This window comes from Chiloscyllium plagiosum, unplaced genomic scaffold (genome assembly GCF_037043375.1).
Source record: "Chiloscyllium plagiosum isolate Xiang-an unplaced genomic scaffold, Cpla_swu_hap1 HiC_scaffold_32, whole genome shotgun sequence".
Taxonomy (NCBI): Eukaryota; Metazoa; Chordata; class Chondrichthyes; order Orectolobiformes; family Hemiscylliidae; genus Chiloscyllium; species Chiloscyllium plagiosum.
The window spans coordinates 4,635,336-4,654,955 of record NW_028270170.1 but is presented as its reverse complement, the minus strand read 5'-3'; the positions used below and the strand labels follow the sequence as shown (position 1 = coordinate 4,654,955).

At 47.3% G+C, this 19,620-nt stretch overlaps 1 protein-coding gene across 1 annotated transcript in view; it reads left to right on the top strand.

The window, feature by feature from the left end:
- The window catches only part of LOC122539733 (src kinase-associated phosphoprotein 1), a 397,172-nt gene extending 378,801 nt beyond the window's left edge, over nucleotides 1-18,371 (top strand). Inside the window, exons 12-13 of the mRNA XM_043674766.2 lie at nucleotides 15,295-15,394; nucleotides 18,143-18,371. Of these exons, the coding sequence (XP_043530701.1) occupies nucleotides 15,295-15,387 (93 nt within the window). The 3' untranslated portion in view covers nucleotides 15,388-15,394; nucleotides 18,143-18,371. The remainder of the gene's footprint in view (nucleotides 1-15,294; nucleotides 15,395-18,142) is intronic.
- The last annotated feature ends 1,249 nt before the right edge of the window (nucleotides 18,372-19,620 follow it).

Here is a 19,620-nt window from a genome sequence, read left to right as displayed (position 1 = left end):
GGGCTGCACTGTCAGAGCTATACTGAGGGAGTGCTGCACTGTCAGAGCTATACTGAGGGAGTGCTGCACTGTCAGAGCTATACTGAGGGAGTGCTGCACTGTCAGAGCTGTACTGAGGGAGTGCTGCACTGTCAGAGCTGTACTGAGGGAGTGCTGCACTGTCAGAGCTGTACTGAGGGAGTGCTGCACTGTCAGAGCTATACTGAGGGAGTGCTGCACGGTCAGGGCTGTACTGAGGGAGTGCTGCACTGTCAGAGCTGTACTGAGGGAGTGCTGCACTGTCAGAGCTGTACTGAGGGAGTGCTGCACTGTCAGAGCTGTACTGAGGGAGTGCTGCACTGTCAGAGCTATACTGAGGGAGTGCTGCACGGTCAGGGCTGTACAGGGCGAGGGCTGCACTGTCAGAGCTGTAGGGGGGAGGGCTGCACTGTCAGAGCTTTACAGTGGGAGTGCTGCACAGTCAGAGCTGTACAGACGGAGTGCTGCACTATCAGAGCTATACTGAGGGAGTGCTGCACGGTCAGGGCTGTACTGAGGGAGTGCTGCACTGTCAGAGCTGTACTGAGGGAGTGCTGCACTGTCAGAGCTGTACTGAGGGAGTGCTGCACTGTCAGAGCTATACTGAGGGAGTGCTGCACTGTCAGAGCTGTACAGGGGGAGGGCTGCACTGTCAGAGCTGTACTGAGGGAGTGCTGCACTGTCAGAGCTATACTGAGGGAGTGCTGCACGGTCAGGGCTGTATGGGGGAGGGCTGCACTGTCAGAGCTGTACTGAGGGAGTGCTGCACTGTCAGAGCTGTACTGAGGGAGTGCTGCACTGTCAGAGCTATACTGAGGGAGTGCTGCACGGTCAGGGCTGTATGGGGGAGGGCTGCACTGTCAGAGCTGTACTGAGGGAGTGCTGCACTGTCAGGGCTGTACAGGGGAGTGCTGCACTGTCAGAGCTGTACTGAGGGAGTGCTGCACTGTCAGAACTGCACAGGGGGAGTGCTGCACTGTCAGAGCTGTACAGGGCGAGGGCTGCACTGTCAGAGCTGTACATGGGAGGGCTGCACGGTCAGGGCTGTACTGAGGGTGTGCTGCACAGTCAGAGCTGTGCTGAGGGAGTGCTGCACTGTCAGAGCTGTACAGGGGGAGTGCTGCACTGTCAGAGCTGTACTGAGGGAGTGCTGCACTGTCAGAGCTGTACTGAGGGAGTGCTGCACTGTCAGAGCTGTACAGGGGGAGTGCTGCACTGTCAGAGCTATACGGAGGGAGTGCTGCACTGTCAGAGCTGTACAGGGGGAGTGCTGCACTGTCAGAGCTGTACAGGGGGTGTGCTGCACTGTTAGAGCTGTACTGAGGGAGTGCTGCACTGTCAGAGCTGTACAGGGGGAGTGCTGCACTGTCAGAGCTATACGGAGGGAGTGCTGCACTGTCAGAGCTGTACAGGGGGAGTGCTGCACTGTCAGAGCTGTACAGGGGGAGTGCTGCACTGTCAGAGCTGTACAGGGGGTGTGCTGCACTGTTAGAGCTGTACAGGGGGTGTGCTGCACTGTCAGAGCTGTACTGAGGGAGTGCTGCACCGTCAGAGCTGTACAGGGGGAGGGCTGCACTGTCAGACTGTACTGAGGGAGTGCTGCACCGTCAGAGCTGTACAGGGGGAGGGCTGCACTGTCAGAGCTGTACAGGGGGAGGGCTGCACTGTCAGAGCTGTACTGAGGGAGTGCTGCACCGTCAGAGCTGTACAGGGGGAGGGCTGCATTGTCAGAGCTGTACTGAGGGAGTGCTGCACTGTCAGAGCTGTACAGGGGGAGGGCTGCACTGTCAGACTGTACTGAGGGAGTGCTGCACCGTCAGAGCTGTACAGGGGGAGTGCTGCACCGTCAGAGCTGTACAGGGGGAGGGCTGCACTGTCAGACTGTACTGAGGGAGTGCTGCACCGTCAGAGCTGTACAGGGGGAGGGCTGCACTGTCAGACTGTACTGAGGGAGTGCTGCACCGTCAGAGCTGTACAGGGGGGAGTGCTGCACCGTCAGAGCTGTACAGGGGGAGGGCTGCATTGTCAGACTGTACTGAGGGAGTGCTGCACCGTCAGAGCTGTACAGGGGGAGGGCTGCACTGTCAGACTGTACTGAGGGAGTGCTGCACCGTCAGAGCTGTACAGGGGGAGGGCTGCACTGTCAGACTGTACTGAGGGAGTGCTGCACCGTCAGAGCTGTACAGGGGGAGTGCTGCACCGTCAGAGCTGTACAGGGGGAGGGCTGCATTGTCACAGCACTGATGTTTGGGTGCTGCTAAAATGAGACCAGTTTCTGTGTGATGGATGTTCGACCCCATGGCACTGTCTCAGGGAAGAGCTGCAGAGCTTTCCCTGGTGTCCTGGCCAATGGTGATGTCTCGAACACGGTCAGTAATCATGTTACCTGATCAGATGCTCATCACTGTTTGTGGGATCTAGCTGTGCACAGGTTGGCTGCTGATTTGCCTGCATTACAGTAGTGACCATCTTTGCACATTCCACAGAGTCATTGGCTGTGAGGTGCTTTGGTTTGTCTGGAGGTTGTGACTGGCACTACAGAAATGTACCCCATTAGAGGCAGCACCTTCCAGGCAGGTGGGGAAAGAAAGCTTTTGAAAATGTGCAGCATATAGATTACTTGCTGCCTGGTGAGAATGTGGATTGGGGCCTGGTGGATAAAGCCAGACTGCCCCCTTGTAGTGAGCTCACTGTTGGGAAAATGTGTCCTGGTGATAAGATACCCTCAGTTAGAATGAATAATATTCCTCTGGATCAGGTCTCTATAAAATGCTCGCTTGTAAATTCAGTGTGCTAAGATCAAATAAACGTACAAGGAAAACAGCTTTACTCGCCACACAGCACAGATGAAGCTGTGTTCATATTGTGTCTCCTCTGACTGCTTTGAATTATTTCCAAAGTACATGAGCCAAATAAACAATGTAAACCACATGTAACTCCAACAGTCATTGTCCAGCACACAATCCAGTGCCAAGACGAGTCAACATTATTAGGCCCGAATCTTGAAAGCAAGCCACGTCATGAAGGAGTGATTTTGGGAAACGATTCTTTGTGCAAAGGGGGAGTGGGAAACTGGAACTGTCTCGCCCCCAGCAAAGCTATTCGAGGCTGGGGATTAATTACATCTCTGCAAACTGGGATTTGCGTGAGACAACAGTGTAACAGGGCCAAGGTGAGTAACGAGTGGCAGTACCTTGACCAGCCGCACTTTCCTGGGCAGGTTTTCGGGCAGAGTGGCCTCCGTCTCTTCCTTTACACCTATCTACCTGAGCTCTGTGTGTGAGTTCACTCAGGATGGCAGAATTGTTATGGTGCAGAAGAGACTGTTCAGCCCATTGTGCCTGTGCTGGTACTGTAACCTAGAGCCAGTCTCCTGCCTTTTCCCCATATCCCTGAGCTCTATTACAGTCCAAATGACCATCCAATGTCCTCCGAAATGCCTCAGTTGTGACTTGGAGACAGTAGGGACTGCAGATGCTGAAAGTCAGAGTCAACCGATGTGAAACTGGAAAAGCAGAGCAGGTCAGACAGCATCTGAGGAGCAGGAGAGTCAAAGTGGCAGCCCAGTACATTGACTGACCTGCTCCCTGGATACTGCCTGAGCTGCTGTGTGTTTCCAGCTTCACATTGATTGACTGTGCCTCAGTTGTGAACCTGCCTCCCCCAAATTTCCAGGCAGTGCATTCCAGACACCAGACCCAAACTATTCACTGGGTGAGAAAGATTTTCCTCACATGACCCTTGTGTGAACAGCTTCTCCCTATCCAGCTCTCTCATGAAGGTCTCTGTCAGATCATGTCCCAGCCTTCTCTTCCAGGCGACCTGTCCGGAATTCTTCGATTCCAGATCGAATCCGAAAGTCACAGTCACACAGCACAGAAATAGACCTGTCGGTCCAACCTGTTTGTGCCCGACCAGGTTTGCCATAGTGAGGCGTGCGAGAACAAAATTTCTTAACAGTGAAATATTTTCAGCCCAGTGGTACCTAAACAGTAATGTACTTTTCCCACACCCCAACTATTGCCATGAATTCAGGAACTCCTATCCATAGAGCTCAATATTTTCCAAATACTTCCCCTAACTCCTCCAGATCTGTGTGAATTAGAAAATACCCAAACATTATTCACAAATCTTCTCTAAAGGCATTCTTCATTTTGGAGAGTTGCTCTTCTCCACCAGCTCTATCCTCATCACTGAAGTTCCTTACTCCTGGAAACAGTTCTCTGAACAGTGACTTGGCCATCCTGAGTGACACCAACAGCCCAGGTTCGATTCCTTGGTGACCCTCAGGTTAAAGCTATCTCCAGTCATTCTCTCTCTCTCTCTCTGCCCCTCTCTCTCTGTCTTTCTCTCTGCCTCTCTCTTTCTGTCTCTGTCTCCTTCTTTCTCTCTCTCTGTCTCTTTTTCCAATGGCACGGGACAATGGCAACTATTACTTCCATCTTGGCTCTGCGTGCTGGAGGGAGCTAAGGATTGAAGCAGCTGAAAACACACTGAGTGCAATGATGAAGGTCCCATTGTTCCGGGGGGACAGAGTTCGGGGAGCTGTGTGAGCATGGGACATTTTCATGTTTCAATGAGAGAACTCTTGTGGCACAGTGCTAGTGTCCTTCCTTCTGAACCGGAAACAGACACCATTGCTGGAAAGACTCAGCATGTCCGGCAGCATCTGTAGAGAGAAAACACAACCAACGGTTTGGGAGCAGTGACACCTCCTCAGAACAGGAGCCACATCTAACCTTCTGCAAAGCTGTCGCTGTCTCCTTAACATCTCTGAACAAACCGATGAGGAAAATCCCGACAGAACCAGTGGAGGGATTTTCAGCAAAGATCTGGGGGGGTGGGGAGCGGGGATTGAGAATTTTAACATTGTAATATGACAAATCTCAGCTGCTTTTGAGAGACAGGAGTTTGCTTTGTTGTTCTCTGCACATTTTCTTAGAAAATAAATCACTTCCTGAGCTCAAAAAGAAGCAGAGCGTTATCTTGTTACTGGAGGCAGTTGAAAGGATTTGTGATCGGTTCAGTTCTGAACATTCCACAAGTTCAAGCCCTTGTGTTTCTCATTTTCGGGATCATGTATCTGCACAGTGTGTGTTTGGAGGCTCGATTGGTGCTGGTTAAGCTTTCTGACCTCCACGTTCAAAGCCTCAATGAATATCCAGCCCACATTAATGTGATGAAGTCCTCCTCCCTCGATGAGCTATAAGGATTCCAAGCAAAATGAGTGGAATAAATCTGCACAGCCTGAAGCCCTGAACTGCCGATATGGGAAATTAAAGCAGATCACATTGAGGACACATGTGCAGCTCTTTTTGCAGATGTGGTTAAGGTCCACAGCTGAGCAATGCAGGCAGTGGGAAGCAGCCAAGTGGCAAATGGAATTCAATGCAGCTCAATGTGAGGTGATGCACTTTGGGAAGAATAACAGGAAGGCAGAGTACTGGGCCAATGGAAAGATTCTTGGTAGTGTGGATGTGCAGAGGGATCTTGGAGTCCATGTACATAGATCCCTGAAAGTTGCCACCCAGGTGGATAGTGCTGTTAAGAAGGCATACGGTGTGTTAGGTTTCATTCGTAGAGGGATTGAGTTCTGGAGCCACGATATCATGCTGCAACTGAACAAAACGCTGGTGCGACCACAGTTGGAATATTGTGTACAGTTCTGGTCGCCATATTTCGGGAATGATGTGGAAGCATTGGAAAAGGTGCAGAGGGGGTTTACCAGGATGTTGCCTGGTCTGGAGGTAAGGTCTTATGAGGAAAGACTGAGAGACTTGGGTCTGTTCTCATTGGAAAGAAGAAGGTTAAGAGGGGACTTGATAGGGACATGCAAGATGATCAGAGGATTAGATAGGGTAGACAGTGAGAGTCTTTTTCCTAGGATGATGACATCAGTGTGTACGAGGGGGCATAACTACAAATTGAGGGGTGATAGATTTAAGACAGATGTCAGAGGCAGGTTCTTTACTCAGAGAGTGGTAAGGGCGTGGAATGCCCTACCTGCTAATGTAGTCAACTCAGCCACAATAGGGAGATTTAAACAATCCTTAGATAAGCAAAAGGAATGATGATGGGATAGTGTAGGGGGACGAGCTGAGAATAGTTCACAGGTCAGTGCAACATCGCGGGCTGAAGGGTTTGTTTTGCGCTATATTGTTCTATGTTTTATGTTGGCCAGTCTTTGGAAACACTGGCAGTCGACATAGAGACGGAAAATAATTGCGGGCCAGCCAGCAACACCCACCATCCCACAAAATGAACTTTAAAAAAAAAATCCAATTGCAAACTCAGGAAGACCCTTCTCCACACACACACAGCGATGACCCTACTTCCACAGGGAATGGTCAAAGGGAGTACTGTAGATACAATGAAGGGGAGGCTGGATAAACACGTGAGGGAGAGAAGCATAAGGTAGGGAGAGAGAGGGTTTGTGTGTAGACATTTTAGGTTCAATGTCCTTTCAGTACTCTGTAAATTCAATGCAATGCCTCTCCTGAAAACCTGTTAACCATCACTGAACACAAACATGTTCTGTTCTCTCCACACCCATGGATTTGGACACAATTTGTCAGAAAAAGAAAGTAAAGCTCACCTTAAGCAAAACTGACAGACTTGTGTTAACATTGCAAATTGTAGCAACAAAATACATCCTCCTCCAACAGGAGAAACTCCAACATTTATCTCGAGCTGAAAGGTTCTACAGGAAGGACACAGTTCCTGCTACAGCAATATTCAGTCATTCATGGCACATGGTCAACGCTGACTGGGCCCAGTATTTATTGTCCGTCCCTAGTTGCCCCTTGAGAAGGTGGGGGTGAGCTGCCTTCTTGAATTGCTGCAGTTCATGTGCTATGGGTTGACCACGATGTTGTTATTTCAGGACTTTGACCCAGGGGTACTGAAGGAATGGTAATGTATTGGTACATTTAACACGTTGAAATCTGTACAGTGGGTAGAATTTAACACCAACCCTGAAAGTGACATTAGGGCAGACAGTCAGAGATGTGGTCCCTGGGCCAGGAATAAAAAAATGTGTTTCAAAGCGGCGAGAGGGAGGAGAAAGATTTTAGGAAGGAATTCCAGAGACTGGGACTCAGGAACAGAGATCAATGATAAGGACAATTAAAATCAGAAATCCTCAAGCACTAGAGACGGCTTGGTAATAGGAGACAGAGGGTGGTGGTGGAGGGTTATTTCTCAGGCTGGAGGCTTGTGCCCAGCAGTATTCCGCAGGGATTGGTACCGAGTCCACTATTGTTTGTCATTTACATAAATGATTTGGATGAGAATTTAGAAGGATGGTTAGTAAGTTTGCGAATAACACCAGAATTGGTGGAGGAGCGGACAGTGAAGAAGGTGGGCGGCACGGTGGCACAGTGGTTAGCACTGCTGCCTCGCAGCGCCAGAGACCTGGGTTCAATTCCCGACTCAGGCGACTGACTGTGTGGAGTTTGCACGTTCTCCCCGTGTCTGCGTGGGTTTCCTCCGGGGGCTCCGGTTTCCTCCCACAGTCCAAAGATGTGCAGGTCAGGTGAATTGGCCATGCTAAATTGCCCGTAGTGTTAGGTAAAGGGGTAAATGTAGGGGTATGGGTGGGTTACGCTTCGGCGGGTCGGTGTGGACTTGTTGGGCCGAAGGGCCTGTTTCCACACTGTAAGTAATCTAATCTAAGGTTATCTGAGATTACAAAGAGGTCTCGATCAATTAGGTCTATGGGCTGAGGAATGGTAGATGGAGTTTAATTTGGATAAATATGCGGCATTGCATTTTGGTAAAACAAACAAGATGCAGGACTTTTACATTTCATGGTCCGGGCCTGGGTAGTGTCGAACCCCGAGACAGAGACTTAGGTACATAGCTCTTGAAAGGTTGTGTAGATGGTTAAGAAGGTGTTTCGCAAGCTTGCCTTTATTGCCCAGACCATTGATTTCAGGATTTGGGACGTCATGTAGAGGTTGTACAGGACACTGGTGAGGCCACATTTGAAGTACTGAGTCTAGTCCTGGTCAGCCTGTTATCGAAAGGAAATTATTTAAATTAGACAGGGTGCAAAAAAAGATTTCCCGGGATGTTGGAAGGTTTGAGTTATAAAGATTGTCTTGGACTTTTCTCAGGCGGAAGTGAGGACTGCAGATGCTGGAGGTTAGAGTCTAGATTAGAGTGGTGCTGGAAAAGCACAGCAGGTCAGACAGCATCCGAGGGGCAGGAAAAATCTACGTTTCAGCAGCTTTTACCCAAAACGTTGATTCTCCTGCTCCTCGGATGCTGCCTGACCTGCTGTGCTTTTCCAGCACCACACTAATCTGGGACTTTTCTCACAGCAGCATAGAAAGCTGAGGGGTGATCTTATAGATGTTTATAAAATCATGAGGGGTATAGATAAGGTGAATAGTCAAGGTCTTTTGCCTAGGGTGGGGGAGTTTAAACTCAGGGGAAATATTTTTAAGATGAGAGGAGAAAATTTTAAAAGGGACCTGAGAGGCAACTTTTCACTCAGAAGGTGGTTTCTAAGTGCAATGACCTGCCAGAGGAAATGGTAGATGCAGGCACAGTTCAACATTTAAAAGCTATTTGGAGAGGTACATGGCCAGGAAGGTTTTAGAGGGATATGGGCCAAACATGGACAAATGGGATTATTTTAGTTTGGAAATCTGGTCGGCATGGACACATTGGACCAAAGGGTCTGTTTCTGTGCTGTATGACTCTATGACTATTACTTGATGAGATGTCAGAGGATCATTAATCTTACACAACCCTGTTGGATGAGTATCATAAAGTCAAGGAATTGCTGGTCCGGGAGCTCTGCAATTTCATCCTAAATCACTCCGAATACTTTTTGCAAACTGTTAGATGACTACAAAGATCACGGAGAGTTTGGGGGTTGACAGAGATATGGAGTGGAGAGGACTTGGAATGATTTAAAAACACCAAAGACCTTATATTTAAATAAAGATTCCTCCTGCAGCCTTAATTTTTACATGATGCAATGTAAGATTTCAAGGTTATCGTTCGTTGACCCAACATGGGAATGGAGAACAAGTTTAATAGTCAAGGAAAGTGGGATTAGATATTGGAGAATAATTATGATAATGGCCACGTTGGAATTCAATGTCTAGTTTAAAATTTGATGTTATTATTAATTTAATATAATAATTACGTTTAATTAAATTTAGTTTGATGTTGCGATTGCAAATTCCCTATTGATTTGGGAATCTCCTTTTCAGAAACTTGCCATTCCACGATTGTATCATTTTGTGTTGCAGTACTCCCCAGTGGCAGGAAGGTGGAATTGCACCAAGTGTGACAGGTTTACATGGGCATTTTCCATTACAAATTTAAAAATGGAAGAAGTCAGCAAGACAGGGAGAAAGAGCGAACATTTCTCCAGTGCTTTTCATTACCTCAGCCCGATACAAAGCATTTCATCACTGTGAAGTATTTGTGAAGTGTCATTAATGTTGCAAGGTCAGAAAAACAGTAAGCAGTTTGAGCAGAGTACTGAGAGGTCTGGAGGAAGCAGACGTGAAGAAGGTGTTTACACTCGTAGGAGAGACTAGGACCTGAGGGCACAGCCTCTGAGTGAAGGGACAACCTTTTACAACAGAGATGACGAGGCATTTCTCCAGCCAGAGGGTGGGGAAGCTCTGGAACTCACTGCCACAGAGAGGGCTGTGGAGGACAAGTCACTGAGAGATCGATAGGTTTGTGATAAGGATGGGGATCAAGGATTACGAGGAGACAGCATTGTATTGAGAAACATATCAGCCATGATTGAATGGTGGAGCAGCGTTGATGGGCCGAGTGGCCTGAGTCTGCTCCTGTCTCTGGTGGTCCTGTTACAAAATACATGAAAATACACCCCATCAAGAATTGGAAGAGTTCTCACTGATGTCTTTCAGTTCCTGCCACCCCTCCCCCACCATAACCTTCTCATTCCCTTACTGATGTTACAAGTCAGTTATATAAATAAATAAATAAAATCTCCCTGGCAAATACACCCAGATATAAGCATCCACGTATACACTCACTCAGACATACACAGTCTCTCACTAGCCTGTATACACTTACTCAGACATACACAGTCTCTCACTCGCATATATACACTCACTCATACGTACACAGTTTCACACTCGCCTGTATACACTCACTCAGACATACACAGTTTCACACTCGCCTGTATACACTCACTCAGACATACACAGTTTCACACTCGCCGGTATACACTCACTCAGACATACACAGTCTCACATTCTCCTGTATACACTCACTCAGACATACACAGTCTCTCACTCGCCTGTATACACTCACTCATACGTACACTGTCTCTCACTCGCCTGTATACACTCACTCAGACATACACAGTTTCACACTCGTCTGTATACACTCACTCAGACATACACAGTTTCACACTCGTCTGTATACACTCACTCAGACTGACAGTCTCTCACTCACCTGCATATACTCACTCAGACATACACAGTCTCACACTCGCCAGTATACACTCACTCAGACATACAGTCTCACACTCGCCTGTATACACTCACTCAGACATACACAGTCTCTCTCTCACCTGTATACACTCACTCAGACATACAAAGTCTGTCACTCACCTGTATACATTCATTCAGACATGCACAGTCTCACACTCGCATGTATACACTCACTCAGACATACACCGTCTGATACCCACCTGTATACACTCACACTCGCCTGTATACACTCACTCAGACATACACCGTCTGATACCCACCTGTATACACTCATTCAGACATACTCAACCTGTCACTCATCTGTATACGCTCACTCAGACATACAGTCTCTCACTCACCTAGAAACAGTCAAACAATCACAGTCTCTCACTCACCTGTATACACACACTCAGATATACACAGTCACTCACTCGCCTGTATACACTCACTCAGACATACATCGTCTCACACTCACCTGTATACCCTCACTCAGACATACACCGTCTCACACCCACCTGTAGACACACACTCAGACATACACAGTCTCACACTCACCTGTACACACTCACTCAGATATACGCAGTCTCCCACTCGCCTGTATACACTCACTCAGACATACACAGTCTCTCACTCGCCTGTTTACACTCACTCATGCGTGCACAGTCTCACACTCGATCGTATACACTCATTCAGATGTACACAGTCTCCCACTCACCTGTATACACTCACTCAGACATACACAGTCTCACCTGTATATGCTCACTCAGACAAACACAGTCTTACACTTACCTGTATACACTCACTCAGACATATATTGTCTCACACTTGCCTGTATACACTCACCTGTATTCACTCACCCAGACTTGCACAGTCTCTCGCACCTGTACACACTCACTCAGACATACACAGACTCTCACTCAACTATATACACTCACTCAGACATACACAGTCTCACACTCGCCTGTATACCATCTGTCAGATGTACACAGTCTCACACACCTATATGCACTCACTCAGACATACACAGTCTCTCACTCGCCTGTATACACTCACTCAGACGTACACAGTCTCACACTCACCTGTTACACTCAGACACACACAGTCTCACACTCGCCTGTATACACTCACTCAGATGTGCACAGTCTCACCTGTATATGCTCACTCAAACAGTCTCACACTCACCTGTATACACTCACTCAGACATATACTGTCTCACACTTGCCTGTATACACTCACTCAGACGTACACAATCTCACACTCGCCTGTTTCACTCATTCAGACACACACAGTCTCACACTCACCTGTATACACTCACTCAGATGTGCACAGTCTCACCTGCATATGCTCACTCAGACAAACACAGTCTCACACTCACCTGTATACACTCACTCAGACATATACTGTCTCACACTTGCCTGTATACACTCATCTGTATTCATTCACCCAGACTTAAACAGTCTCACTCACCTGTATACACTCACTCAGACTTACACAGTCTCTCACACGCCTGTATACACTCACTCAGACATACACAGTCTCTCACTCGCCTGTATACCCTCACTCAGACATACACAGTCTCTCACTCACCTGTATACACTTACTCAGACATATACTGTCTCACACTTGCCTGTATACACTCACTCAGACATACACAGTCTCTCACTCACCTGTATACACTCACTCAGACATATACTATCTCACACTTGCCTGTATACACTCACTCAGACATACACAGTCTCTCACTCGCCTGTATACACTCACTCAGACGTACACAGTCTCATACTCGCCTGTATACCATCTGTCAGATGTACACAGTCTCACACACCTGTATACACTCACTCAGACATACACAGTCACTCACTTGCCTGTATACACTCACTCAGACATACACAGTTTCACACTCGCCTGTATACACTCACTCAGACATACACAGTCACTCACTCGCCTGTATACAGTCACTCAGGCATACACAGTCACTCACTTGCCTGTATACACTCGCTAAGACAAACACAGTCTCACACCCGCCTGTATACACTCACTCAGACATACACAGTCACTCACTCGCTTGTATACACTTGCTGAGACATACACAGTCTCACACTCGCCTGTATACACTCGCTCAGACATACACAGTCACTCACTCGCCTGTATACACTTGCTGAGACATACACAGTCTCACACTCGCCTGTATACACTCACTCACATGTACACAGTTTTTAAAATTTTACAGTCCAGGGGTTCATAAGGTGATCAGATACTAATATTTACCCATTAACTGCACCTCCAGTGCACATTATCTGGGCTTTTATTTTCATAGAATCCCTACAGTGTGGAAACAGGCCCTTCGGCCCAACAAACACATACCGACTCTCCAAAGAGTAACCGACCAGACTCATTTCCCTGCCCTATTATCCTGTATTTAACCCTAACTAAGGCACCTCACCTACACATCCCTGAACCCTGTGGGCAATTTAGCATGGCCAATTCACCTAACCTGTACATCTTTGGACTGTGGGAGGAAACCCACACAGACACGGGGAGAATGTGCAAACTCCTCACAGACTGTCGCCTTAGGCTGGAATTGAACCCGGGTCTGTGAGTCAGCAGTGCTAACCACTGAGCAACCGTGCCATGCCCACGGTGTTTGTGGGATCTTCCTGTTTGCAAATTAGCTGCTATACTTCCTACATTATGTGAGCGCCTACACTTCCAAAGGTTACTGATTGTTTGTAAAGCACCTTGAAACACTTGAAGCTTGTGAATGGAGTTATTGAGGTGCACATCAGTCAGGACCGAATTAAATGGCAGAGCAGACTGGAAGGGCTGAAAGGCCTCTTCCTGCCCCTAATGTACACAGGAGGCTGTAAGTACTTTGCCTGTCAGTGTTAATGTCCGTTATGTGACACGCATTAACCCAGGGATATTGCAGGATGCAGCTTGGGTTCCATCACTGGCACTGTTAGGCATGATGTAAAATATGGTTATGTTATCAATGAGCCATAATAACAGCAGTAAGCCTTCTTAATCTCGGGTCGTTTTGATTCATAGTGTTTCTACTTTCATACCTCAAATACAGGGTGGTGTACTGGTTAAAGGTTGATGAACGAGGGGACCCTACTGTGTTGCCAACATCTTGCAGCCAGACAGAATGGCAAAGGCAACGGGACAAACAAAAATAATAGCTATCAGCTCTCTCTCCCGGTCGCTGGTGCTGGATGTCCGATAACACCGGGGAACCTGCAGGCAGTCACTTAACAGCATGACCCTGGAGCACTGAGACAGTGTGATAGTCAGAGTGTCTCCCAGAAGGGACTGACCTACAGTGTGATACATTTACAGGTGGCACATGCTGTCTCATTCACCACCGGTCCAAACCAAACTCGGAGACGTGGCTGTTTGAGCATGGGACTGTTAAAGGGTCAATTGGGAGACTTACGCAGTAAACATCTCACTGTAATGAAACCACGCTGTAACTGAAGGGGCACAGAGACAGAGAGGAGGAGAGACAAACCAGTCCCCAGGAAACTGGCAGAAATCCGAATTCCCAAGATGAGTTCAGTATATTACAAGTCTAGTGTCATTAACCAGCAGCTGCACAGTTTAATGCCAGCCCAAAGTAAATATTCGAAATGGGAGCTTTAGGATTTTACTACTCTTCATTTTGCTGTCATTATGACCTTAGGATCATTGGCACAATGCACTGATGGAGAAAAGGGAGATGCTGAATAATATGGTCTGCATGTGTTACATCTGTCCTCCCTCTCTGATTTGTCCCAGATACTTACTGACTCAAAGTCACCCCATCCATAACAAAGAAAAATAATTTCAGTGTTTTGTGCAAATCATTTTCCGAGATTTCTTTTTTTCTCTCTTGCAACCCATCTGTTGAAATATTAATGATCACGTTGCAGGCTGTGCAGGTTCAGTACTGAAGCAGAGATTTGTTGTTAAGTTTCAAAGCCCATAAGATCAGTTTAGATCCATAGCTCATTTGATTTTGTTCATAACAATGGAACCGTCTTCACATTATCCTCATTTTAAAAAGTTAGAACTTGCATTTATGTAGCACCTTTCAGCACCGCAGGACCCCCACCACTACCCCAAAGCACTCTATCATCAGTGAAGTGCTTTAAATAGTGTGGCAGCCATTATAATATAGGTAATGCCGCAGCCAATCAGAGCAGAGCAGGATCTCAAATACAGAAAAAGGACATTGAGCTCTACGACAGTGTATCATTGTTGGCGGAGGGACAAATATTGACCGTGATACAGGGGCTGTCTGCCCTGCTCGAATAGTGGCCGTAGGAACTTTTACATCCACCTGAGATGGCGAATGGGACTCTAGATTACAGTAAGGTTAGAATCAACGAGGCAAAAGTGAGGACTGCAGATGCTGGAAATCAGAGTCTAGATTAGCCTACCCTGGAAGATGGCACCCCCTGGCAGGGGCAACACTTAACCCCTGGGAGGGCAGCACTTACCCCCTGGCAGGGCAACACTTAACCCCTGGGAGGGAAGCACTTACCCCCTGGGAGGGCACCACATACAACCTGGCAGGGGCAATACTTACTCCCTGGCAGGGCAACACCTACCCCCTGGGAGGGCAGCACATAGCCCCTGGCAGGGGCAATACTTACTCCCTGGCAGGGGCAACATTTACCCCATGGGAGGGCAACACATACCCCCGGGAGGGCAGCACTGCAGCAAGTCCTCAGGTCCTGTGAGTAAGACTCAAACTCATGAACTTCATACCCAGGAACAGAAAGAGCTTAACAGCAGAATCTTTGTCCCTATTTTCTTTCAGGACTACAGTCCCTACGGATGGTGGGTTGGTGAGATGGATGGTGTAGTCGGCATAGTGCCCAAGGATTACCTGATGGAAGCCTATGAAATCTGAAGGGCAGGTTTGTATTCTAAGCTTAAAATGTAAAAGGAGAGAGAATGAGAGTTAGTGCTCTCAGTCCAATACAACTCTCCAGTGTTAAAAAAAAATCATGTCAGCTTCAAGACATTAACTCTGATTCTCTCTCCACAAATGCTGCCAGACGTGCTGAGTTTCTTCAGCAATTCTTGTCTGTTTCAGATTTCCAGCATCCTCTGGGTATGGTGTTTTTGTTATTGCTGAACATTCCCTATTGCTTTCAGAGACTCCGAACAAAGTTGGGATACCTTATGTTTTAAATTAAATTAAAATTGCAACCAAAGAGAGTGTTTTCCATTGGGGATTATAGACTTTGGGGAATTGAAGGAGGTCACTTTACAGAACGTACTGCAGCCAAGTCCCATGACCCCAAAAAGAAAAACTCTACCCGTACAATTCTTCCAAAATTTAAAATGTAAGATGATGAGTTATGTCCAGGACAAAGTCAACTTCTTGGAGCCAGATACCACTGTTTTATGCCACATGTAGTTGTATTAAATGGGGCAGCACGGTGGCTCAGTGGTTAGCACCACTGCCTCACAGCATCAGGTTCGATTCCAGCCTCGGGTGACTGTCTGTGTGGAGTTTGCACATTCTCCCCATGTCTGCGTGGGTTTCCTCCGGGTACTCCGGTTTCTTCCCACAGTCCAAAGATGTGCAGGTTAGGGTGGATTAGCCATGCTAGATTACCCCATAGTGTTCAGGGATGTGCAACCTTGCTTGGCCATGGGAGTAATAGACAATAGACAATAGGTGCAGGAGTAAGCCATTCGGCCCTTCGAGCCAGCACCACCATTCATTATGATTATGGCTGATCATCCTCAATCAGTATCCTGTTCCTGCCTTATCCCCATAACCCTTGATTCCACTATCCTTAAAAGCTCTATCCAACTCTTTCTTGAAAGTATCCAGAGACTTGGCCTCCACAGCCTTCTGGGGCTGAGCATTCCACACACTCACCACTCTCTGGGTGAAGACGTTTCTCCTCAACTCTCTTCTAAATGGCCTACCCCTTATTTTTAAACTGTGTCCTCTGGTTCGGGACTCACCCATCAGCGGAAATATGCTTCCTGCCTCCAGAGTGTCCAATCCTTTAATAATCTCATACGTCTCAATCAGATCCCCTCTCAGCCTTCTAAACTCAAGGGTATACAAGCCCAGTCACTCCAATCTTTCAATGTAAGATTGTCCCGCCATTCCGGGAATTGACCTCGTGAACCTACGCTGCACTCCCTCAATAGCCAGAATGTCTTTCCTCAAATTTGGAGACCAAAACTAAGCACAATATTCCAGGTGCGGTCTCACTAGGGCCCTGTACAGCTGCAGAAGGACCTCTTTGCTTCTATACTCAATTCCTCTTGTTATGAAGGCCAGCATGCTATTAGCTTTGTTCACTGCCAGCTGTACCTACATGCTTGGAATAAGGTAGGGCAATGAGTCTGGGTGGGATGCTCTTTTGGGGGGGGAGGTGAGGGTGTCAGTGGGGACTCGATGGGCTGAATGCCCTAATTGCACACTTTAGGGATTCTATAACATGAAAACACCCAAACATGGCTAGCAGCTACTGGGGATGAGAATGGCAGTGGGTTGGTGGTGGGCAAGCTAGGAAGGTGGGGGTTGGGGGCTGGGAAGGTGGGGGGTGGGGCTAGGAAGGTGGGGGCTAGGATGGTGGGGGGCTGGGGGCTAGGAAGGTGAGGAGTGGTGGAGGGGGTGTGAACAAGGCTAGAATGGGAGTATCAGAGAGTACTGCCTCTTGGTCTGTCCCCACTCCCAGTGAGTTACTCCTTTTCAGTGGGATATCATTGGGGCGTTTACCCTTTGTACTCAGTGGTCTTTTACTCCTTTGTGCCCATCCGTCATTGGCTCTCGAGAAGGTCGGGGTTGGGGGGGTGGTGAGCTGGTGGCTGAACCGCTGCAGCCTGTTTGTGTTGAGGATATCCCCAATGCCAGCCGCGGTTCCAGGATTGTGACCCAGGACCCAGGAAGGTGCGGTGATATATTTCCAAGTCAGGGTGGGATGTGACTTGGAGGGGAACTTGCAGGGGGCCGTGTTCCTGTATCTGCTGCCCTTGTCCTTCCAGATGGAAAAGGTGACAAATTGGCATCAGTAGAGCAAAAACATAAAAAATCTGTGTGTCTGGTTTTAGTGGAGACATTAATCTGTCTGTAGTAATTAGAGACTCATATAGTGTTAGTGAACAGTAAGGTACAAAACTGAGGGAGCATTATATCATTTTGAGCAGATGGACTGAGATCCATCAGCATGCAGGAGGGTAAAAGATTTCTCAAAGCCCATATCCAGTGATTGAACGCATACAGACACAGACACACACACGATGGTAAACATCGGAACCAAGCTGTGAAATGAAAGTGGAGTTAAGATGAAGATTCGAAATGATGTGTTTGAACATTGAAGGAGGTCTGAAGGGCTGAATGGCCACCAGCTTTGAGGTTGATGGGGAGCAGTTCAAGATTGGGTCTTGGTCAGACCCCCTCCCCACAGGCTGCTGTTTGTGGGATGATATCCCAACACGCATCAGTACCTTTGGGAAAGGAGACTGAGTGCAGCAGTGTGAGAATTAGGAACAGTAGCGATGTTGGAGCTCAGAGATTTATCAGAAGAAGCATTTATAATTCCAGTGGCAAGTAGTAACAAGGGGGAACGCACCCCAGACTGCTGTGTTTTGATGAACTCCTTGTACATTCCTTCCAATCTCAATTTCTCTTCCAGTGCTGTGCCCTCTGACATCGCCCAGAGCCCATGATGCAACATTGACGGTTAATGGCAACAAAGAAGTTTTTAATTTTCTCTGCTGGACGCCTGGGCATCACAGATTCATGGTAAACATCCAGAATTCTCTCCAGAAGGAAGAGGAGCGACTTTAAACAGTGTTAGCTGTCATTCATCCTCTGTCGCACGTTAATTAAATAAAGGTCATGGTTCAGCCATTTTAAACCAACGCTGCCTCATATGGAATTGTCTCTCAATAGCAGAACTCAATAAAAATCTTTAAGTGTACAATCCCCCAAATAACTGAGATAACTTGCCAATCCTCTCTGCAAGACCAGGATAGAATGTTCCGGAGAGGAGTGTAGAGGTGAGAAGTCAGTGCAGATGCCAAACCTCCCGGATTCAGGATCCTACAAAAATTAATGATTAATCTTCAGCGTTCTGCCAGAATACAGACCGCAGGATCATTACAAAATGCACAGCGCCCTATTGCACAGATGGAGGCCATTCAGCCTCCCATCTTTGTACTGTACCTTCAAAAGGATGAAGTGAGTAGTTCCTCACGGCCCGGCTTCTCCAGAGCCCTGTTAATTTGTTGTTTTCAGGTGTTGATCCCAGCCTCTTTTGTAAGTTAATATACCTGTGTCCACTTTAAGGCAGGACATTCTGTCTGTATCTAATGCTCCTCAAACACTTCCACTTGTTCCTGATTCTTGAAACGTGGGGTTTCTACATCAGGAAAGGAGGGACAGGCCTCGGTTGCCTCTCTTCCCCAGTGGAAGCTGGGGGCGGAGGGGTGGGGGGGATGGTGAAGGGGGCAAAACCAAAGATAGTTTTCAAATGATCGAGGGTTTTAATAGAATTGTTACAGAGAGAATGGTTCGTTTTGAAGAGAAGAGGCATAATTAGAGGCTGTCAATCTTAAGACAGATATCCGATAAGGAATTCCAAGGAAACTTCTTTACCCAGAGAATAGCGAGACTGTGAAACTCCCTCCCAGGGGGAGTGATTGAGGTGAATAATGTCAGTATTTTTAAGGAGAAACTGGACAAGCCACACGTCCATAGGGATGGTGAATCAACAAAAGACATTAAAGGTAGCATTACATCAAATAAGATGCTTTAAAGAAATACCAGAAGTAAGATTGGGAGCAATTTTGGACTAAAGAATTAATAGGGCACAGGAAAGGAGAATATGAAAGTAAGGTCGTAAGAAACATAAATGTGAGCTGTAAAAGCTTCTGTTGATATGTGAACCGGAAATTCTCCCAGAAATACTTGGTAACCAAGGGACTTCTATAACTGAGAAAATTGGAAGTATTAGTGTGAGCAAAGAGGTATTTGAAAATTAACAGGATTGAGGATTGATAAATCTGCTTCATTCCAGAATATTTTCAAGAAAGTTGTAATAGAGATGGTGGATGCACTGGTGCTGGCTTTTGTAATTCTATAGACCCCTGACTGGAACTTGCCCACAAA